This window comes from Phyllostomus hastatus, unplaced genomic scaffold (assembly GCF_019186645.2).
Source record: "Phyllostomus hastatus isolate PE091 unplaced genomic scaffold, TTU_PhHast_1.1 phas_contig_495, whole genome shotgun sequence".
Lineage (NCBI taxonomy): Eukaryota > Metazoa > Chordata > Mammalia > Chiroptera > Phyllostomidae > Phyllostomus > Phyllostomus hastatus.
This window is the reverse complement of record NW_025333895.1, coordinates 3,840,481-3,863,351: the sequence shown is the minus strand read 5'-3', so window position 1 is coordinate 3,863,351 and position 22,871 is coordinate 3,840,481. Positions and strand designations below refer to the sequence as shown.

The 22,871-nt window shown below is 53.9% G+C and overlaps 3 protein-coding genes and 1 non-coding gene across 6 annotated transcripts in view; 2 read left to right on the top strand and 2 right to left on the bottom strand.

Moving 5' to 3' along the window:
• LRSAM1 (leucine rich repeat and sterile alpha motif containing 1) overlaps positions 1-1,093 on the bottom strand; it is a 36,427-nt gene extending 35,334 nt beyond the window's left edge. Inside the window, exons 1-2 of the mRNA XM_045846512.1 lie at positions 1,020-1,093; positions 482-698 (exon numbers count right to left, since the gene is read on the bottom strand). The gene's annotated coding sequence lies outside the window, so the exon portion shown is untranslated. The remainder of the gene's footprint in view (positions 1-481; positions 699-1,019) is intronic.
• A 60-nt stretch (positions 1,094-1,153) lies between these two features.
• RPL12 (ribosomal protein L12) lies at positions 1,154-4,424 on the top strand. Its single transcript, XM_045846413.1, has 7 exons — positions 1,154-1,298; positions 1,840-1,913; positions 2,912-3,010; positions 3,365-3,446; positions 3,727-3,813; positions 4,083-4,195; positions 4,373-4,424. The coding sequence occupies exons 1-7, from the start codon at positions 1,262-1,264 to the stop codon at positions 4,376-4,378; spliced, it is 498 nt and encodes a 165-aa protein (XP_045702369.1). The 5' UTR covers positions 1,154-1,261; the 3' UTR covers positions 4,379-4,424.
• On the top strand, positions 3,516-3,645 carry LOC123823618. Its single transcript, XR_006786555.1, has one exon. It is a non-coding gene; the product is annotated as a small nucleolar RNA SNORA65 (small nucleolar RNA).
• A 1,480-nt stretch (positions 4,425-5,904) lies between the features above and the next one.
• Positions 5,905-18,510, bottom strand: ZNF79 (zinc finger protein 79). Of its 3 annotated transcripts, none has more exons than XM_045846409.1 (6): positions 18,096-18,510; positions 14,804-14,932; positions 14,539-14,630; positions 13,451-13,577; positions 12,489-12,584; positions 5,905-7,199 (listed from the first exon to the last, which is right to left on the bottom strand). In XM_045846409.1, exons 3-6 carry the CDS (start codon positions 14,569-14,571, stop codon positions 6,028-6,030), a joined length of 1,428 nt encoding a protein of 475 aa, XP_045702365.1. In that variant the 5' UTR covers positions 14,572-14,630; positions 14,804-14,932; positions 18,096-18,510; the 3' UTR covers positions 5,905-6,027. The 3 variants fall into 3 exon arrangements, with proteins under 3 accessions (XP_045702365.1, XP_045702368.1, XP_045702366.1); XM_045846412.1 differs by having other exon boundaries at positions 14,886-14,932; XM_045846410.1 differs by lacking the exon at positions 18,096-18,510 and adding an exon at positions 15,050-15,163.
• Positions 18,511-22,871: the final 4,361 nt, after the last annotated feature.

Genomic DNA, 22,871 nt, shown 5'->3' with positions numbered 1-22,871 from the left:
GCTCCACGGCTGTCAGCCGCGGAGCGCCACCCATCTGACAAACATTGATTCAGGGCCTCCAATGGTTGGGGGAGCCAGACTCCCAGTCCTCAGGGGGAGGGGGAGAGGTCACGGGTCTCCGCCCACAGGGGCGTGGGCTGTCGGGGGGGGGGGTGGGGGGCGGGCCGCACGAGACTGCAGAGCTGGCTCAGACCCCCTCGCCACCCACCCCACCTGCCTGCGGGGATGGGGCACCGTCTCCAGACAGCCCTTCCCCATCCTTCCCTGACGACCAGCTCTTCCCCTTCTGCTCCTCAATGACTGACGCCCTCTCCCCGCCTCCTCTTCCTCCCAATGACCATCCCTCCCTCTTCCCTCCCGGATCAGCTCTTCCCAACCTGCCCCCGATGTCCATCCCGCAGCCATCCCCTCCCGGACGTCCAGTCTAGATGCGGAGAACCACACCCATCCTCCCCTGGCTGGAGTGGGGGTGGTGCCTGACCTGGCTTTGGGGGTGGGCAGGTCCCCGACGTTCGTTCCCGCGGGTGCACCCGAAGGCAGGCCGGTCACTCGCAGGGCTTGGTCAGGGACGCCGGGGCGCAGACCACCTGGAACGAGCCCCGGTGGATCCGGGGAGACAGGTCTCCAGGCGCAGGAGCTGGGGACCCAACTCAGGATCTCGGAAAGTCATGCAGACCAGGATGACGAAGTCTGAGACTCTGAGGACCGCAGAATCTTAGAATTAGAGTTTAAAACGGATTTGGACCCGAACGACAGGGTTTTGATAACTAAAATGCTCGCATCACGAGGGCGTTAAAAGAGGGGCCGGGGTCGCTGTGGACCCGAGGTCTTGTACTGTGTGCGGACCTCTCAGCGGAGGGGCGGGGCTCCGGGATTGGGTGACAGGGACCAGGGGGTGACCCTCACGATAAGGGAGAATGGGGAACGGGGGGCCGAGATCTTGGAAGCAGCCCTCTCTTGTCTGCCTCTTCTGGGCTAACTGCCCTGAAACCCCTCCCGAGCCCCTAGTCACAGCTCACCGCGGTGCCAGTTTCCTCCGCTCGTCAGCCTCCGGCATCTGCCCACAAGCAACATGGCGGCAGGGGCGTCGCTGGGAGGCTGGGCGGGGACAGCGGTTCTCGCGACAGACGTGTTTTCCTGCCTATATCCGGCGTAGTTGAAGGCTCTTCCGGCCTTTCGGCTTTCGGCTCGGAGGAGGCGAAGGTGCAACTTTCTTCGGTCGTCCCGAATCCGGGTTCATCCGACACCAGCTGCCTCCACCATGCCGCCGAAGTTCGACCCCAATGAGATCAAAGTCGGTGCGTGTCTTACGTGCGGCCGGGGCTGCGGGATGGAGCATCCCTTCCCCGCGCAGCCCGTGGGCCTGCGGCCCCTCCGTGATTGTTGCCTTTTCCCACATCGCGCTTAAAAGCTGCCGCCTAGTCGAGGCCTTTGCGGTGCCGCGTTCAGGGCGCTGCGCAGCCCGGCCGAGTCGCTCACTCTTTCTGGGCCTCAGCCTGCCCACGTGTAAATGGGGAGGGAGGACCGGAAGACCTGTGGCGGCTTTCCAGCCCGCACGCTTTAGGGTAAGGTTTGTCTCGGGCCCTTTCCCCCGTAGACTGGGCTGGCCGGCAGGGTCTGGTGGCCTCCACGCCAGCGCCGTCCGGGCCTCTGCAGCGGTGGCCGAGCCGAAAGTGGCTGGCCCCACGTGGTGCTGGGAGCGGCGCACGCCCAAGGAAGGGGTGGCCCGCCTCGCTTCTCCCTGAGGCCCTTGGCGCTGTGGCCAGCCCCGGAACGATGCGCAGAGAGGGCTGTGGCTGGAGCTCGGCAGCGGCATTCAACCGGTTTCTTTCCTCCCAGTTTACCTGCGGTGCACCGGCGGGGAGGTCGGTGCCACGTCCGCCCTGGCCCCCAAGATCGGCCCCCTGGGCTTGGTGAGTTATCTTCGGGGAAGGGGCGTTTCTTTCCTGCTGTGGCTCGTCAAACACGACTGCACCTGGGGTGCCATTGGCGATGGCGGATTTCCACCCCCTGCTAGACCCCTGGTCCACTGAGTCGGCCCTAGGGCCGGTGGAGAGGTTCTATGTGGAAGGCGGACCCAGGACCTTGAAGCGCTTACATCATCCCCGCAGTCTCCTAACAGCCGCCGTTTTTGTGTATCTGTGGGATAGGCTGGAAGGAGCAGAATGAATGAGGGTTTTGAAGTCGTGGGGCTTGGGGACACTTAGCTTGTGTTTTCTAGTGAGGGGAGCAGGCATATTGCTGATAAAAGCATAAAAGGGGACGTGGGTGAAACTTCTGGGAAAGGTTGTAATAGCTTGTGTTGCCTGCCCTGCTCTACACCTGCTGGTTTCTGTGAGTAGCCTTATGTGGCTGCTTTTCCGTTTTACTGGGCTGGGGTTTCCCTAAATACCATTAGGCCTTTATTTGCACAGTGGTCTCCTCTCCCGTGTGCTCTCCCCGTTTTGCTTGCCCGGTGTCTCAGTGCTCCTCTTGGCGCTGAGCCCGGCAGGCACTTGTGGGCACATTTGTTTCCTGGTGGTCACTAGGAAACCCTAAAGCAGCACGTGCTCTGGCTTGCACCTGGTAGGGTGACTTGGATTGGATGACACAGGAACCTGATAGGTCTAAAGACCTCCAGGCGATTGGACTGTAACCCTGGTTGGAAGTGGATTCCTGCGTTCTCTCAGAGGTCCTTAGAGAGGGAAGGTGGGGAGTGGCTTGGCCCCATCACGGCCCTGGGCTTGCAGTTTGCAGCCCTGAACAACACCCCCCCCCCCCACCCCGGCCTCATCGTGTCTTGATTGGGAGGGTGCAGTTGTGTACTCCTCGAGGAAGATTGGGGTCCTGCCAAGTGAGGAAGACGGGGCAGGGTTCAGGCTGTTTACACTTGGGGTGCAATGTGATTGATGACACACCTTTCTTTCTGCAGTCTCCAAAAAAGGTTGGTGACGACATCGCCAAAGCAACCGGGGACTGGAAGGGTCTGAGGATCACGGTGAAGCTGACCATTCAGAACAGACAGGCGCAGGTACTTGGGCTGAGGGGGGGCAGGGGGGGCAGCCCTCCGCGATTCCTGGGTGGGGGGTTTGTGCTGGCACCGCCACCTGCCACTAGCGGTGAGGGCGGTTGTATTTGGGGAAGGCTTTTTCCGAGCATGGATCAAGGTCAAAGGCGTACTCAAATACTAACTCTTGTCACTTGTGTGACTTTGGGAAAATGACTTAATGTCTCTGAGGCTAGGGCATGTTTGTTTGTGGAAATTGAGAAAGCAGCGCACATCCAGTGTGTCTGGGCCATGGTCTCCAAGAACCAAGGGCATGGCACTGCTGTCCACACTGGAGGGTTGGGGAACGTTTACTCACATTGAGGTTCTCTTCTGCAGATTGAGGTAGTGCCGTCTGCCTCTGCCCTGATCATCAAAGCCCTCAAAGAACCTCCACGAGACAGAAAGAAGCAAAAAAACAGTGAGTGGCCTTTTCCCTGGTAACCTGAGTGGTTTGCGAGTGGTGTAGACTGGGTGTCGCCGTTAGCCACCCGCCACTGCGCCAGACCAGTTTGCGGTTGGCTGGTGCAATCCAGTGGTGAGCTGATACTAAACCCCAGCTTAGGAAACAGGGTTGCTCTCCACGTGGGTAACTCTGTGCCGAAAGCATGGGAACAGCCTTGCAGAAGGCGTGGGGAGGACACGGGGTCTGATCTGGCCTTGGGTTGTGATAAAGCTTTTGCTGTGTGTTTTTCCTGTAGTCAAGCACAGTGGAAATATCACTTTCGACGAGATCGTCAGCATCGCCCGACAGATGCGGCACCGATCTCTGGCGAGAGAACTCTCTGGTAAGAGCAGGGCAATGTGGCGCCTCCCTGTGATACGGGGCATTTCCCCTCTTGAAAGGAGACTTCATTCTGTAAGAACCAGAGTGTCTAACCTGGGCGTGGAGACTGCACTGAGGGCTCACGGAACTCAGCGGAGCGCGGAATTCTGGACTAGGGAGTCGGGGGGTGTTCCTGCTCGCCTGCTGTCAAACTCGAGTCCTGTCCAGACAGGATCCTGAGGACTGTGTGGGGCCCACAGCGCTGTCTGACGCCCCTTTGCTTGATCCTAGGAACCATTAAAGAGATCCTGGGGACGGCCCAGTCCGTGGGCTGCAATGTGGATGGCCGCCACCCTCACGACATCATAGATGACATCAACAGCGGCGCAGTGGAGTGCCCGGCTGTAAGTGACTGGTGCATCGCTTTTGTTTGCTTAGGACAGGGGTGAAAGGTGGGGGATCTAATGTAGTTATAGCGATAATCTGAAAAGGTCTAGAAATGGTCAGTGGTGGGGTTGAGAAATCAGATTTTTTTTTTTTGGACCTGTCACTGATAGGATTTCTTTTTCTCTTTCCCACAGAGTTAAGAACTACAAAGGAAAATATTTCAATTAAAGATCACTTAACAATCAATGGACTTTGCTGTGGCCTTTTCCCTGTGGGGGGGGGTGTAGGTCCTTTGGGGTCAGGTGGTGGATAGTGGGGCTGAAGTGGCGAGCCTGTGGGAGCTGCAGTCTGGGCGATAAGCTCCTTGTAGGTGACAGATTTCTGCCCTCTGGGGACTAGCTCAGGGAAGCCGTCTCGAAAGGAAGTCTCAGTACTATTTGTGGAGATGTTTATGGAGCTTTTCATAACTAGTTCTCGGCCAGAAGGAAAACTTACAGTTCAGCACAAGTCCACGGGGAGTGAGTTCTTCATCCCAGGCCAAATTATTTGGTGGGCTGGGGCCCAGGGCCCATAATTCAAGGCTTTAGTATCCCTTATGGTGCACAGCTGGGGCTTATGATGGGACAACAAAGAAACCTGACCTTTATGGTGAGTCCTCGATCAGTCCTGGGTTTATGTGGAAGTGAGGGTCAAGTACACTTCTGAAGTTAGCTGCAGGCTAGCCCTGCCATTCTCTGAACCTGTCTGCTTTAAACCAGTAACAGTCTGCTAATGTCTGTCTGCACCTTCTCCCAAGTCTCTTCCTCGGTTTCCCTTGGGTTCCTGTTGAATCACTTTGAGAGCTTACCACTCCCTTTCCTTTTATTAGACAGGCAAGGGATGGGCCCCGGGTAGTGGAATAAGCCTTACCTGAGTGGCTTGAAGCACCACTCAGAGGGAGAAGGGGCTTCTTGTCAGTGCCCTAAAGGGAGTTGGGAGTGACTGACCCCAGAACTTCATTTCCCTGCCCTTGGTGGTTTCTCCGCTCTCCCATTGGTGGGTGGCTGTTGATCACCCCAGGTGCAGTCGGGGCTGGAGGACAAACTGCTGCGTGTGTCGGGTCCCCTGACGAGTCAGAGCCTGGGGCCTCGGGTGAGGATAAGGGCCGAGGGCTTCCCTTACAGCAGGTGACCAGTAACGCGAAGTCTGCCCTGTAGCCAGCCCCTCACCTCACCAAAGACCAGGGAAGGCACATGCTGACGTAACCTACCAGCTGGGTAGGACCCTGGTCGGAGCAAAGTGGAAAAGGCAGTGGCTGTTCCCAGTGAGGGGGAAGAGGTGAAGATGACCCGCCTGCCTCTGGCCCCCCTGGGCACAGCACAGGACTGGCCTCAGTTGTCCCTCCCTGCAAGGGTCTCCACAGAAAAGGGGAGGGCCTTATGGAGAGATGTAAACAGCTGTGTAGGTTTTCCCTGGCCCGCCACCCCCAGTGAAATTTTCATGCTTAGTGGTTGGCCCTGGGATCCCTTTGTCACTTGAATTTACTTCCCCAGATCAGATCCTGACCCCGTGACAGAGAAGTGCTCCTTCCTGGCCAGTATTCATTCTTCTGCAACAGCAGTCCTCAAGGGGAGAGCCCAGGGTTCTGGGGTGCTTGCTAACATGAAGAGCACTTTGGCCCACTGAGCAGGGGTAACTAGGAGTTTGACTTGGGTTGTTTAAGCTAACAGGAGATGCTGAGAAAAGCTGAGGCCTGCCACATAAAATAGTGACTCTGTTAGAGGTACAGAAGCATGTGGCTCTGATACACTTGGAAAATCCGAGGCTTCCAACCCCGGCTGGTCCCCATCCACGCTGGCCCTGCTCCCAGTCACTCTCCCGCATGGAGGCGCTGGTGCCGGATGAAGGCGGAGCTACATCTGAAGGCCTTCCCGCACTCCCTGCACTCGTAGGGCTTCACGCCCGTGTGAATCCTCTGGTGCTGGCTGAGGGACGAGCTCTGGTTGAAGGCTTTGCCGCACTCGCTGCACTCGTACGGTTTTTCTCCAGTGTGAATGATGTGATGTCGGATGAGGGCTGAGCTCTCACTGAAGAATTTCCCGCATTCGTTACATTTATAGGGCTTCTCCCCAGTGTGAGTCTTCTGGTGGATTATAAGGTTTGTACTTTGGCTGAAGGCCTTCCCGCACTCGCTGCACTGGTAGGGTTTCTCCCCGGTGTGAGTCCTCTGGTGGTTGGTGAGGTTTGCGCTCTGGCTGAAGGCCTTCCCGCACGCGCCGCACTTGAAGGGCTTCTCGCCCGTGTGGATCCTCTGGTGCTGGATGAACGCGGCACAGTAACTGAAGGCCTTGCCACACTCGCTGCACTGGTAGGGCTTCTCGCCCGTGTGGGTCCGCTGGTGGTTGGTGAGGTTGGCGCTGTGGCGGAAGGCCTTCCCGCAGTCGCCGCACTCGTAGGGCTTCTCCCCGGTGTGGATCCTCTGGTGCTGCACGAGGGCCGAGCAGTCGCTGAAGGCCTTCCCGCACTCCGCGCACGTGTAGGGCTTCTCGCCGGTGTGAGTTCGCTGGTGCTTGGTGAGGTTCGCGTTCTGGCTGAAGGCTCTTCCGCACTCGCCGCACTTGTAGGGCTTCTCCCCCGTGTGGATCCTCTGGTGCTGGATGAGCGAGGAGCTCTGGCTGAAGGCCTTCCCGCACGCGCTGCACTCGTACGGCTTCTCCCCCGTGTGGCTCTTCTGGTGCTGCGAGAGGGAGGAGCAGTAACTGAAGGCTTTGCCACACTCGTCACACGTGTAGGGTTTCACTCCGTGAGATCTGATTATGTCTGGGTTCTTCCCGAAGCTCTTCGTGCGTGCTGCACGTTTATGGGGCCTCCCTTCTGTGGGAACTCTCCGCTGTGGGGAAAGGACCGGTCTCGGGCTGAGGCTCCTCCCCAGGTCACAGGTCCTGAGGTCGGGCTCCCCAGCGGGCAGCTCTGCCCTTGTGTCTTGGGATGCTTCGTCACAAACATTTGGCTCTGGCAGTGATTCAGACACCGTCTTCCAGTCTAAAAAAAAAAAAAGTAAGTGATTTAAAAAAATTCCTTTGGTGGAAGAAAAGATGCTACTAAAACACACAAGACTGGAGGGATTCGGTTGAGCTCTTACGCAGACAGGTCTGCTTCACCTCCTCTCACCCAGAACCTGGAGGGTTTACATTAGTTCTAAACCGAGTGACGGCTGAGAGGACTCATCAGAGACGGTCGCCCCTCCCCTGCGCTGCGGAGGGTGGATTCCCCTGGTCTCCGCCTCCGCCTCCGCCGCGCAGCTCCTTTCCCACGCTCGGGGCTGTCGCACGCTGTCTCAGCTCCCAATCCTCAGTGTGGTTTGGGCAGTCTGCTTATCAGGCTCGAAAAACTCATTTTAAAAAGCTGATGACCATGAATTTTTTCACTTTTTAAAGATTTAAAAAAATGGTTTAATTCTAGCATTGGTGAGAGCGCAGCACCGCAGGATCTCTCGTACACGGGCGCAGCTGCGCGAACGGGGGCCCTTCTGGAGAACAACATGGTCGCACTTGTGGAGTCATTAAAGGTTGACCTCAGAAGGCCACTTGTGAGCCTCTACCCTAAGGCACCACTGAGAAATAACAGCTGCGACAGGCGCTCCTCACGCGCAACATCGTGTTGTCAAAAGCAAACACCTAAATGTTGAATAATGAGGGGATGACCACAGCACAGCCAACCAAGGGTCTCTCTTAGCAACTGAGACTCATGTTTGAAATTCACGGAAATCCACTGGAAAGATAACACAGGAGTGTAGGCTGTACTGTTCAGGTTGTGGGGTTAGGGACAAGACTGTTTCCTTCAGTACTTACCTGTATTTTCTAATGTGTGACAGTATTAATTTGTAATACAAGCTATAGAAACCCTTCAAAGAATACGCAGTGATGGAAACACACTGCTAAGTGAGGAAGGAGCATGTAAGACCACACTTACTGCATTTTGTGATATGAAGACCTGGAAGACTTGAGTTTACCTGTGTGGTGGGATGATAGGGATCTTGATCTTCTATTCTTTTCTAAATTTAACTGAACCAGCGTTATTTTTAGTAGAGTGTTTTCTTAATGATTTCTTAAAATGTATTTTTATAGCTGATCTACAGTATTATATTAGTTTCAGGTGTACAACACAGTGACCCAACACTTACATGCCTTACGAAGTAACTGTCACGAAGTCTGGTAACTGTCTGTCACCATGCAGTCCTGAGGACTCTATCCCCCGTTCTGTCCTTACACCCCAGTGACTCACTTGATAGTGAGTCACTTCTCTCACTTCGTATCCCCCTTCCCCCTGTAGGCCCAGCCTCCGCCTCCCTCCCCTCCGGCAACCGTCAGTTTGTAGCTGCCAGTTTGTTTCAGTTTGTTTTGTTTTTCAGATTACATATAAAAGTGAAATCAGTTGGTATTTGTCTTCCTCTGTTTTCACTTAACAATACTTTCTAGGTCCATTCATATCCTTGCAAACGACAAGATGCTATTTTTTATGGCTGAAGATTCCATTGTGTACATGTACTACATCTTCACCCATTCACCTATCATGGATAATTTCTGCTGGATATATTCTTGGCTAGTGGTTTCTTTCAACATTTTAAATACATTATTCTACTCTCTCCTGGCCTGTGTGGTTCCTCAGAACTCTGAGGGTAATGTGATGAGTTTTCCTTTGTAGGTTACAGTTCTTTTTTCCCCTGGCTGCCTTGAGAATTCTTTATCACTAACATTTGACAGTTTTAATGCATCTTGAAGGTCATTTTGCATTGAGATACTTTCATACTCTTTTAGTAGCCTTTTGTACTAGTTCTAGTTCTCTCGCTAGGTTTGTGAGGTTCTTATCAATTATTTCTTTGAAGAAGCTTTCTGTTCCCGTTTCCGAGATGTCCATTACCCTTCTGTAGCTCTTTCTACTGGAGTTAGTTCTCAAAACTCAGTTCCACCGACTGTAACACTGGTCTGCTGTATTGCCAGCGCTTTTTGAATGTATTCCCCATATCATGTACGGGTAGTTCTTCAGCCGCAGAATTTGGTTCCTTATAGTTCCAATCTCTTTGGTAAAGTATTCCTTTGCTTCATTCATTTTATTCTTGACTTTACTCAAGTGCCTTTCTTCTATATCATTGAGTTTCACGACAGAAATCTTGAAAATCAACCTTCCACTTTCAGACTGGTTTCTAGACAGTTGGAAGTTACCATGTTACCTTGGTTGTTCATGGTGCTTGACGGATTGTTCCTGCACCTGTATGTCTGAGATTGTGGACTCTGTTTAGATACTGTTTTGATCCTAAGGATTCATTCAACAGGTTGATCATCAGAGGTCTGTGTTTTGTTTGCCATTAGAAGGTAAGGCATAGTGCAAATTTTCATTGTTTTTGCTTACTTGTGCTTTGGGGGTCATGGCAGGTGTGCCCACTGTGCCTGGGTGGCCTCAGTCAGGGGCATAACCACCATGGTGCAGGTGGGGGAAGCAGCTGGGGTCCCGGGCCTGCAGGGCTGCCTCTTTGGTCCTAATGGCCACCAGCACCACTGTGCTGTTAGACCCCTCTGCTGCTGCACCTGGCGCTGCTGCCGCCGGGGGGTGGGGTGAGGGAGCCAGACTCATGGGTACCAACGTGGCTCCTGCCCTTCTTAGCTTCTGCTGGGCCAGTGTGTGTGTGGGGAGGGGCGGGGTGGGGCGCTTCACCAACCCTGCTGCGTTAGGTAGGGCCGCTGCACTGCATCTGCAGACACGGACCCCAGACGGCCTCCCTTGTGCATTCCAGTGTCCCTGCTTCAGATGTATGCATGCAGGGACATCTCAGGCAGGTTTGTGTGTTGAGAAGAGGAACTTTTGTTGGACTACAGATGTATGACTTGTAAGTTTAAGGGGAGATACGAAGGAGTCTTCGTACTCTGCCATAATGCTGACATCACCCGTGCACTTTCTTAAGCTGGTGTAGTGTTTGCTTGTCTGGGAAACCAGCCTTCAGTTCTGGATGATAAACTTGCTATGTAGGATACGTTTGCTCTCCCCTACCTCCCCCCCCGCCCCGCCCCTTTCATCATTTCAGGTATACTGCACCATTCCCTTCTGGCCTGCAAAGTTTCTGAAAAGTCAGCTGGTAGTTTTTCAGGGGCTCCTTTGTAGAAGTAGCTGCTTTTTTCTTGCTGCTTTTCAAATTCTCTGCAACTCGGGCATTTTAATTACGACGTGCGGGTGTCGGCCTCTTCGGCTTCATCTCACCGGGACTGCCTCCTGGCCTCGATGTTCGTCTCCTTCACCAGGACGGGGACGCACATAGGTTTCTCTTTCTCTTCTGGGACCACTGTGACTACGTGCATGTTGGTACAGTTGATACTGTCCCAGAGATCCCTAAACCTCGTTTATAATTTAATTTTTACTGTTGTGATTGGGTGATTTCCACGAATTCGTCTTCCAGCTCATTCTCTGTATCAGTTGCTCTGCTGTTGGTTCTCTCCAATGTATTTTCATTTGTTACTCTTTGGTCCTCGTTGGTTTATTATATTTTCTATCTCTTAAAATTTTTGCTGTGTTCACCTATTCTCCCAGCTTCTTTGACCGTCCTTACAACCAGTGTTTTGAACTCTTAATTTGGTAGTAGCTTGTCTCCTTCCTGCTTAGTTTTTTCTTGGGATTTTGTCCTGTTTGTCCAACTACTTAATTTTCAGTGCTTTGGACCGATCGTGGGTGTGGCTGTCATGCAGAATCACCGTGTGGGCTAGTGTAGAGTTGAGGCCCACAGCGATCCCAGAATGGTGCCTGAGGGATAACGTGTTCTGTGTGTGCTCACTATCATCGTGGATGTTTTCCTTGCAACCGTCTCAAACAACCTGACGTCAGGCAGGTTCCCCTCCAGCGTGTACGTGCACACCGGAGGCCTGCTTCTGGTTGAGGGTGTCTTTGCATTTGATTACTTAAGACTTGAGCCTCTCTTTGAGGAAGAGTGACAGGAAAAGGACCAATTCTGAAGCTCACCTGATGGCCACAAATTGTCACACCTGAGCCCACCTTTCCCCTGAGTGCTGCACCCTGGGTAAGGCTGACGACACCCCAGACTGAGCGCACCCAAAACAGAACTGCTGCTTTTCCCTTTAAGCCAGTGTCTCTGTCAGTTTCCCAGTCAGCCAGACTCTCAGGCCAGGGCCATCCTTACTGCCTTTTGCTCTTACATCTGATTCACTACTGAGTCCTTTTGGCTTTCATACCCAGATACATCCTGAATCCCCCTGACCGCCCATCACCGCCTCTCACTGGACTCTGTCTGCCACAGATTCTCAGTTGATCTCCCAGCTTCCGCTCCTCAACCCTGAAAATCTGTCTTTTAAAACACAAATCAAATATTGGCCCTTCCCTGCTCAAAACCCTCAATGACTTCCTATCTTGAGGAAAATGTAATCCCCTGCCATGGGCTTCCAAAGCTTTCCCTGATCTGGCCCTTGCCAGCTCCCGTTCCTCTTGCTCAGTGAGTTCTGGGGTCTTGTGATCCCAACACAAGCCAAGCTCATCCCCAGCTCAAACCCTCGGTATGTGCTGTGGCTCAGGGGGTATCTCCCCCAAAGATTAGGTTGGCCAAAAAGTTTATAGTTTTCTCCCCCCTGTGGTGGCTCTAGCAGTGCTTAGTTGTCTTTAACTTCATTAGAAACAATTGTGTTACATTGCATTGTGACAGCTGTCATATAAATGTGCATTTAAAAAAACCAACACTAGTGAATTTTTGTGCAGACATTTTAATACTGAAGATGGAAGAAGATACACAACATTTCTGGCATATCATGCTTTATATTATTTCAAGGAAGGTAAGAACAACTGAAACACAAAGATGTGTGCAGTGCATGGAGAAGGTGCTGTGACGACTTGAACATGTTAAAAGTGGTTTGCGAAATTTCTTGGTACTATTGACCTTTTGCTCAAATCTTTGCAGTGGAGTTATCTTACACATTAGAGGATGTTTACCAGTACCCTTGGCCTCTACTCATTGGAAGCCAATATCCTACATAAATATCAGATCAATAAAGTTATTGGTGAAAATGAAAAATGTGTCTTATTTTACAGAAAAGTACTAAATGAACTTTTTGGCCAACCCAGTATTTACATGGCTGGTTCATTCTCTTCAGGTATCAGCTCCAATGTCACCTCCTCAAAGTGGTCTTTCCACCACATGATTTAAAATAGCCCCACCCCCACCTGTATTCCCAGTGTCACCTCTGCCCCCAGTCACTGTCCCCTTACCAAACGCATTAATGTGGGTTTCAAAGGGGCTTCTGCTTGCAGGACTGACTGGCTTGGTGCTTGCTCACTCACCCGGACAGGTCCTCCTCGGGCCTTCTCCCCGCAGCGCCCACGGGCTTTCCCTTTGCTCTGACTGGGAGTTCATGCCAGGCTGGGAAGCTGGAAGTCCTACTCAAGGACAGAAAAACGGGCTTTTAGAGATTTGTTCTAAGAGCCACCCAGAACTCATGGGAGGGGACACAGGACAATTTCATTCATTCAGCAAATACACACTGAGCACCTACACAGTGCCGGGCACTAGGGAGTACAGTAGTAGTGAGACGGACATGGGCCAGTGCCTTGGTAAAGCGGTCCAGGGAGGAGCTAGTGAAACAGCCTCAGCTGCAGCAGCTGTGGCTCTTTGCTGCCCTGTGGCCGTGGCCTCAACAAGGGCCATAAGGTGACTGAGAACGTGAGCAAGCCCAGGCACAGCCACCACCACGGGCACCTCACCAAACACACCAAGTTCATGCAGGACATACACCGAGAGGTAGGTTTCCCCCGGGAGCGGTGTGCCACGGGGCTGCTCAGGGTCTCCAAGGACAAGAGGGCCCTGAAAGTCATCAAGGAAAGGGTGGGGACGCACACCCGTGCCGCGGGGAAGAGGGCAGCTGAGCACTGTCCTTGCGGCCACGAGGAAGGCAGCAGCCGAGAAGGCCTGAGACCATCCCCTCTGTGTCATCTAAGGGAGAAAAACAGCCTCGAGGAGGGGGTCAAGCCAAGGGGTCGAGCCAGGCTCATAAAGCAGGCTGCTTAGAAAGATGGGAAACCAGTAACTGGTGGGAACTAGCCTGGAACGGGGGGGGGGGGAGACAATGATGAGATGCAGCCTCCAGGGGGAGGGAAATGATGCCTGTTTCCCACCAAAAATACAGAGACATTTTCAAATAGGGAACAAGGAGGAATGGACGCTGTCCCTCCAGGGTGTCAGCAGTTCGGGATCACGCAACGTGTCTTCAGAAGTGAGCGGATTCTGTCTTAAATGGCTTCCTTACCCAGCAGGACCAAGTTCCTGGACTGTTCTGGTGTCTCCTCCTGGAACCCGGGCCCTGGAGCAGGGACCGCGCACCCCCGCTCTTTGTGGGTGAAAGCTACCGTCACATCGCCGAAGGGTGCGGATCTCTGAAACGACAAGCACATTTCCTCTCGCCCAGTAACACTAAGAAAAGTGGTGGGGGAGTCGGAGGTGGGGGGCTGCTGGCTCCGGGTGGGGGGCACACAGGCCCAGAGGAGTCTTCGAAAGGACTCGGGGTAGCCCCAGAAAAGTACTTCCTGTGTGGCTGACACTACTCAATAGTGTCACAGAAATAAACAAAATGCAGTCTCGCCTTCACGTTTATAACTCTGGTATGACAGACTTTACACATGAATAGACAAAATGTGTGCACACACGAACAGAATATGACAGATGCTTGGGAAGTAAGAGCTGATGTAGGAAAAAAACATTAGAATGTGTGTTTCTGCGATGAGGAATCAGGTGCAAACTAGCCAACAAACGGAACAGCTGAACGTGTGTTCAGAGCATTTGCTAAACATCCCCGTGAACGCCCACAGCACACGGACAGCAGGAGCGCCAGGCACACACGCAACCGCCTGTGGTGGTGTGTCAGAGACGACAGACCAGCCTAGGGGGTAACAGCAGAGGAATCCTGCGTGGGGGGCTGGGGAAGGACGATCAGGGAAGACCACAGAGAGGCAGTCACTGAGCTGGCCGTGCAGGAGAAGATGGCTCAGAAGAGGCACGAGAAGGGTACTAGCCAAGGTCCAAGGTGGGGGGCGTACCGTGAGCAAAGGCACTGAGGCAAGCAAGTCTGCGTCTACTTGCAGCCCGGGAGTACCTCCCTTCACCCACTCTGCCACCCAGAAACCTGGGCGTTGTCTGTCCCTTTGCTGCAGCTCCCCGAGAATCTAGTGCCTGTCTATTCTCCCCTCAGTATCACCATTGTGTGTGTCCTCTATATTCTTCAGGTGTTCTACAATGAACATGAATTCCTTTTCTAATTCACAGCAATAACAACAAAAAAAGCCCTTTGATATTAATATAATGAAAGAGGCTGCCTCTCGGAGTGCATTTCCAACTTACCCGTGGCCCAGCTCGGAGGACAGCAGCCACCATTCCTTCCTGACCTGTGCCTTCCCCTTGGGAAGTGGTGGTAGGGCCCGGGGAAGGTGCTTCTGGAGGGTGAGAAAGAGATCAGTGAGGCGCACGAGTCTGCAGCTCTCCGAGCTAGAAGGTCGCACATTCTCACTCTGAGGAGGGGGTTTAGAGGGCACTGAAAGTTTCAGGGCACGGGCTGAGCCTGCAGACTGGAAGAGGGCTGAGAATGTCCCCATTCTCTCCTTCCTACCTGGGAACTCCCGCCAGTGCAGCCAGACACAGGAGGCGCCAGAGGACAGTAGGCTCTCAGGGACCCCAGATCCAGCACTTACCAGCAGCGTGCGAATCACGGAACCGCTCTAGGTCTCATTGTTCTCATCTGTAAAATGGGGATGATAATCCCTTGTGAGGTCATTGCTTTGCAGGTTAGAGGAAAGTGCAGATAAAGCAGCTGGCACAATGCCTAGCAAGTACGTATGTAATTTACCAATATTACCTATTAGTTCTTTGGAGAAAGTGGCTCTGCAAATGTCAGACATTTGCCTAATCAAAAGAAGGGGTACAATGACCAAGTGGGATCCATCCCGGGAACACAGGCTGGTTCAACACTAAAAAAATCAATCCGTGTAAAACACCATATTAATACAAAGGGGGGGAAACGCGATCATCTCAGTAAACAGCAAAAAGGCAGTTTTATGAAACATGACGCTTTTCCCCATAAGACACACTCGGTAAGCGGGGAGCAGAAGGGAGCTCCCGCACTTGAGGAAAGGCGTCTGCAGAGTGCCCGGCGCTAACGCCGCCCTTCACAGTGAGGCGGACAGTCCGAGGAAGGTCAGAAACGAGACCGAGGTCTGCTCTCGTGCTGCTCTCCAGTAGTTTATGGGAGTTCTAGCAGGACAACCAGGCAAGGCAAGGGGGAAAAAGAAGGCACCCAGATTGGAAAAGAAGAACTGAACCTGTATTCATGATTTCACGGTACTGACAGTCCTAACGAGCCCACAAACGCTCACAGATAAACGAGGTCGTCGAGGTCGCAGGACGCACGGTGAACACGAAGCGAAGAGACGGCCCGCTGAAACAGGCGCAGAAGGGCTGAACGGACATTTCTCCGGGTGTGCTGCTAGTTATCAGCAAAGAGCCCCCCCAAAAAATGGAATTTAAAGCAATTCTATTTACCAGCGCACTAGAAGGAGGAGACACCTAGGAATGAACACAGGGAGTGCACGACACACACACTAAAGCTGCCGAACAGCGTGGGTCCGTGCGGTTCCCGCCACAGTCCCGGCTGGTTTTTTCATGGGAACTGATAGACTGGCCCCAGAATTCCTATGGAAATGCAAGAGACCCAGAAACAGTCAAACAACCTGGAATAAGAAGAACCAAATTGAAGGACTCATTCACAGTATCACAGTATTAATTAGTGTTTGTTTCTACAAAACACTAATTAAAATAGTGCGGTACCCGTATAAGGATAGTCCTACAGATCAGTGGGAAGGAACCAAGAGTCCAGAAATAAAACACGTTTGTGAACAACTGATTTTCAACAAGAGTACCGAGAAAGTAAATGGTGAAAGAACAGCCTTTTCAAAAAATGGTGTTGGGACAATTAGACTTCCACAAAAGAAAGAATGAAGTTAGACTCCTACCTCGTACACTAAGAAAAACCAGCTCAAATCAGACCAAAGACCTACAGAGCAAAAGCTGAAACTCCTAGAAGAAAACATGGGGTAAACTGTTATGACCTCCAACAGACAAGTTTCCCAGATATGGCACCAAGAGCACAGACGACAAGAGCAAAACGAAACAGTACTCCAGCGAAACTGAAGGCTGCGTGCTTCCAGGGACACTGTGAAGGGAAAAGGTGATCACAGAATGGGGGGGAATATCTGAGGGTCACAAATCTTCCAAGGGTCCAATACCCAGAATAGATAAGGAATTTTCACAACTCAACAGTAAAAAGACAAATAACCCAATTTCAAAATGGGCAGAAGGTTTGTTTGAACAAGTATTTCTCCAAGCAAGATACACAAATAGCCAAAAAGTGCGTGAAACGACACTCGGTGTCATTAATCACTGGACAAGTGCACGTGAAACCGCAGCCGGCTGACACAGACAGGGTGGAGGGCAGGGCTGACGAGGAGGGAGGGGAAGGGGAACACTCAGCCGTTGCTCCTGGGAGTGTGAAGCGGTGCAGCCGCCGCGCAGAGCTCTTCAGGCAGGGAAACAGTCCCCACACAACACGGCAGCTCCTCTCCGCACGAAAACTGGTGCGTGCACGCACATCATGGCATTGTTCATGACAGCCCAAACTGGAAACCACCCAGTGTCCACCAACCCCGGAACAGGTAAAATGTGGTATGTCCATGTAATGGAACATTGTTCAGCCATAAAAAGAAATGGGGCAGCATTCATTCATGTTGCAACATTACACTAAGTGGAAGAAGTCAGGCATGTACATCGTATGATTCCGTTTTTATGAAACGTCCAGGATGGGCAAGACAGAGGGACAAAAAGTGGATCAGTGGTTGCCAGGGACTGGGGGGAGAGGGCATGGTTAATGGAGGGGGTTTCTTCCTGGAGTGATGAAAATGTTCTGGAATTCAACAGTGCTGGTGGTTGTACAACTGTGCGAATGTACTAAACGCCACTGAATTGTATACTTTAAAGGTGAGTATTACAGTATATGAATTATATCTCAATTAAAAAGAGTAGAGGTCGGATAGTCCTCAGAAAAAGAAGTACAAAGTCTTAGCACAGACCCAATGTTACTGAGTTGCACCTAACTCCCCGCGGCGTCTTTCCCTCTTTGGAGAGCATGACAACCCCCTGCCCGCCCCCCGCGGGAGGCAACGAAAAGCGCTGGGCGTCAAACTGGAGCTGCTGACTCGTACAGGGACTCCCTGATCTAGGGGAGGGTGGCGCCGGCCTCGGTGGTTAAGATTAAATGCACCTTTGTTCTGTTTTGCAAGGCGTTAAAAGTGCTCTCAAAAAACGCTACTTTATTGGATGCTTACGGTTCTTAGAGGTAAACGAGGTACTTAATGTTATTTTACCCTTTCCTCCTTGAAGAAACACATGTTAAGAGGCCTAGCAGGTACCCTGCAGCTTAAACAGGGCTCTTGCTTTCCGACTCCAAATCCCCAGGACTCTCCACGACTTCGCAGTCCAGCTGGGGGGAACCCGCCCTCACCCCAGGTGGAGCCAATGGGCTCCAGCTCCGGGCGGCCCTGGCTGCTTCCAGCGCTGGGAGGTCAGAAGCAAGAGAGGAGAGCCCGAGCACGTCCCGTGTTCCTTCCCAGGCCCCGTTCTCTCTAACGGTCCATCATGCAAATCGTGGTAAGGGGTTGGATACTCAGAGATTATCCAGGCCTGGGGTCCTCAACCTTTTTTGACCCGCGGATTTTTAATTCAAAGGAGACCGACCCCCAAGTGGAAAGGATAGCCACAGGATTCTGGTCCGGGCCGCAGAACAGTAACAGCGGGCAGGCTGGAACCAGAAGCCCGACCTCCTGCAAACCGTTCCCGCCACCGCTCCTCACCTTCCTCCAGCCCCGTGGTCTCAGCACGGGACCCCGCCTCCCAGCAGTTCCCCGGGCGCCAGCGTCGCTTCACGGCAGCCCAGCCCCGCTCTGCAGGCCTGCTCTGCCAGCGGACTCTTCTTCTCCGCGGCCTCTCCCCGCAGAGGCCGGGTCTGAGCCCGCGGTGCTGGCAGCTCCGGTGGGGCCTGTCCGGCCGGGTCGCTCGCAGTCTCCCAGGCACAGCCAGGTCGCGGCCAGGGAGTCCGAGGCGCAGCCGACAACTTGGTCTCGACCAGAGCACGGCGTGAAAAGGCGCCGCCGGCTACCGGCGGGTGCCACCCGGTGCCGGGTGCCGGCGCCAGCCGAGAAACCGGGATCCTAGGAGCTGCCACACGCCAGGTGCTGCTCCGGCGCCACAGGGGACGCGCCTAAATAGCGTCACTTTCGGTCATGCGCACACGCCTCCCAGCCCAACGAGACTCCAAGCCCCAGAAACCTCCGGGCTCTCTTTCTGGCCAAAGCCTTTTTCCTCCATCGCTGCCAGTGTGTGACCCGCACACCCTCCGGGACCGCGCTTCCTAAATAGCTTCCGCCAGTGCTCGCTCCCGGAGTCGACTTCCCATCGCGCCACGTCGCCCACGCGCTTCAGGACGGCCGGAATCCCACGGCTGGAGCCTCGGCGACGGGAAGCGAGGGATCCTGGGAGTGGTAGTTTTAGCGCAGGCACAAGTCTGCACTGGTCCTGGGCCCCTGATTTCACAGCAGCGGTTGGCGAGGGTCTTCTCTTTCCGGGAACTTCAGCTGAGGCCCGACCCCAGCCACCTTCAGGCTCCTCTGGAGTCCTACTGAGCGTTTGGGAAGCGTAAAGGAAATGAGGGCTCCCTCAGTGTGACACAGGCTGCCATGGGTTGGTGGCCTGGAATTCTCCAAGTATACAATCTATCACAATCTATCAGCAGGGGGCAACCTCCTCGGTAATTTCAGGGGCAGAAACTCACTTTGAGAGTGTGTGATCAGCACTATTGGGAGAGGAGATTCTGGAACTTCTGTCCCTGGAGGCTTCCCTGCTGCACTAGGGGATTTTTCATTGGGCTTCCTCAGGGCATCGACGAAAACTCTTCCCTACCCAAGCAATTTTTCAGATAACCAATTCAGCTGTAGAGGCCTTTTGACGATTAGAAGACAGGAATGCAGTCACCTGGGTACAGAAATTAGTTTGGGGGTCCCAAGGTCTCTTTTCATGTTGTAGTGCCTCTGTCCCCTTTGGTCACCGCTGGTAGCGTTTTTGCCAATATAATTCTCCTTGTGGGTCCCCTGTGGATCTTACTGGGATTAACTCCATTAGGCAAGTCACACCGGTAGATCCCTTTAAGATAAGCCCTTCTCTACTGTGGGCTTCTGATGGATCTCGTGGGGCTAAAATCAAGGTGTTGGCTGGGCCATGTTCCTTCCGGGGGCTCCAGGGGAGAGAATCTGTCTCCTTGCCTCTTCCAGCTTCCAGAGGCAGCCCGCATTCCTTGACTTCTGGCCCCTTCCAGCTGGTGCGGTTCTGCTCCCAGCCACAGGCCCGACAGGTGCTAACCCCAGGCTGGCCACTAGGCGGTAGCAGAGGGTTTTCCTGCCTTAGTATTACGATCCTACCCACGGCCACTGGGAGGTAGCAGGGTGTTTCAAGCTTCTGCTGACGCAATTCCACCTGTGGCCACTGAGTGGCGTCAGGGCAGTCCTTGTCTCAGGTTTGCAGAAGCCAGGATCCTGGAAGTTTTTTGGGGTGGGGATGGAGGTGGGGGTGGAAGATGGAGTGAGTATTGGTGGACAGTGCAGAGTTCTACCCTGTTATCTGGCACAAAGACCCCTCTTCTGTGGCCTGGGTAAATCACAGCTTCTGCTGCACCCGTCTTCTGGGAGTGTCCTATCCTATCTCTCTTCTCCATGGTCCTGTGTCCATTAGTGGTGCTCTGGGCTCCGGGGGCGAACACAGGGCCGCCAGCGGGGGCTGACTCTTGGCCCCTGAGCATCCTGTGCTCTGCTGGGAAGGCCCCGAGGGAGAGTCTAAGGGGGCCTCTGAGGAGCACGCGTGTCCGCAGTTGTTGGTGCCCGTAAGTGGGTGCTGGTAGCAATCGGAAGGTGGCATGGGTGGGAGCAGCTAAGGGAGCAGGGTAGGACATAGAACATAGAGAGAACAATGGGTAGAGATCTCAGATGTCCCCTTCAGAGGCACACCTTGGACCTCACACCGGCCTGGTACGCAGCTCCCTGTCCCTACCACAGTCTTATCTCCACCAGCTAACATCAATCGGACACTTATTCTGTGGCATCCTCAGATCTCAGTGGTTCTTGCAATTATCTCCTTCCATCCTCACAACAATCCTATGAGGAAGATGGCATCATTATGCCCATTTCACTGATGAATAAACCGAGACCTGGAGAGGCTAAGTGACTTGTCCAGGTCACACAAACAGTGAGTAGTACAACCAGAATCTGAACCAAGTCCACTGGTGCTTGCTCACCAAGCTGCCACGACTCCCGGGCCCTGGATTACAGAGGGAAGAGGCCAAGGTGGGCTTGAAGCCACGTGAAGTTCTCCTTGCCCACAGGTTTAATCGTCTCCCCTGCAGCCTGGGGTGTGGGTGGGGTGACCCATCCCCCCGCCTTCCCCTGGTCCTTGGCCAGCTCCCATGTGCAGAAGCAGGAGCCGGAAGCAGCCTCTGCCCGGAGCTCCCTAAGAAGCTATCCGTACAAAGACCAGCCTTCTGTAAAGGGGCTCAGTGGGTGGCCTGTCGTGCTGAGTTGAATGGGGATGTGATCTGCACAGGTGCCCAGGCTGTCTGTCATTGGATACCTAACGCGTGCCCGAACCTGTGGTCTTTGGGGCTGACTCCCTGAGAACGACTCTGGGACAGTGGGGGACAGCCCCTCTCGGACGCAGCCGGTGCGTCACCTTCCGGGGTGCCGGCCGACAGGGCGGAGCGAGAGCTTTCACGACGCACAACTCCTCGAACAGCAGTCACACCTCCACGATCTAATCCCACGAGATTTCTGGTCGCACAGGCAAGGTCTGTCTCGAGTCCTCTCTCTCCCCCACTCCACTCCATCCTCTTCTCCGTCACCTCCAGCTCCCTTATCGCCACACCCGTGTCCGTTTTTGGGGCTAATGTAACGAAGACCGTGAACCGAGTGGCTCCAGCAACAGAAACGCATCTCCTCACAGTCCTGGAGGCTGAGTGCACGAACAAGGCGTTGACAGCCTTGGTTTCTTCTGAGGGCTCTCTCCTGGCCTTGCAGAGGGCCGGCCGGCTTCACCTGGTCTTCCCTCTGCATCTGGGTCCTAATGCCCTCTCTTACAAGGACACCAGCCGCACTGGGTTAGGACCCACCCCCATGACCTCGATGACCTCTTCACAGGCCCTATCTCTGTATAGTCACATTTGAAGGTGCTGGGGGTGGGGACCTCACCACTGGACTGTCAGGGGGACACAACTCATCCACAAACCATCTGTGTTTACCTGTGCTCCCGTCACCCCCACCACCTGCAGCTCCATCCCCGTCGCCGCCATGTCCCACCCTGTCTCTGTCGGCTTCTCGTTATGCCCCTTGGTCACCCTCTCCTCTCTCTGCCAGCTCTCTCACCTCACCCCCCCACCCGTCCCCCTGCCTCCCTCACCTCCCTCTGTCGGCTCCCACTTCTGTCTCTGACCCCGTATCTCCCTAACAGCGGAAGTGTCAGTGAGCAGAGAACTGGGAACAGTCTGCCCGTGGACCGTGTGAGGCTGGTTTGAGTTCCAATACGGTCACAACCCCAACAACTGTTTGAGCACCTACTGTCTGCCACATGCCGTGGCTAGCAGATGTGCCATCATGAAAGAAGCGAAGCGCGCTCACACTTCAAGCTGGTGGGCGGAACTTACACATTTGCCGCCTCTTCTCTCCCTCCAAATCCCGCTGAAATGAAAGGGAAGATGCACCAAAGGCGACGAATCCACAAGAGAACCAAGAACAAGTGGGGGCGGGGCACGCCAGCCGCCGTTAAACCTGTAGTTCTTGGTTGCTAAATGTGGGTGACTGCAGCTCACCGTACACTTGGGGTGCGCCAGCAGTGGAAAAGAGAAGGGCCAAGCAAACAACCTCGTTAAGTGGTTCTGGAGGAAGCAAGAGAGGAGAAGGCAACTTCCAAAAAGCTAGCCATGCAGCTAGCTCTATTGGTGACCCTGAGTGTGAACGAACGGCTGCTGAGGACTCGGAGGAGGAGGAGGAACTCCTGTGCCTGGCTGGTGGGCGTGCCCAAGGGTGCAACCACGTCGGAGGACAGTCTGGCTGCTCCTTAAAACAGCTGAACATAAACTTAACATGGGACGTGGAAGTTCTGTGCCACACAAAACCTGCCTGCACGTGTCTACAGCAGCTTCGTTCGCCGCCGTCGGAAGCGGGAAGGTACCCGCACGCCCAGCGCGCTGCCTGCCGGCGGAGGAACAGACCGACCCGCCCAGCTGCAGGGGGGAGTCTGAACCAGGGACCTACTCAGACACACTCCCTGTAAGCTCCACCACTGGGGTAGCAGCATGAAAGGCACCAGTGGCATACGGGGAGGAACTGAAGTGTCTAGAATAAAGGCAAGAGCTGGGGGACAACTTTCCCCCAGACAGAAAGGCAGGCAGAACCACAGAGCCGGCAGGCGGGTGCCATATCTGAGACTCCATCAACCTGGCTAACACTGTTTTCTCCGCCCTGGAGATTCCCCATAGACTCCGTCCTGCCCAACATACAGCCCACACAAGCTGTTAGCACTTTTCCATATGA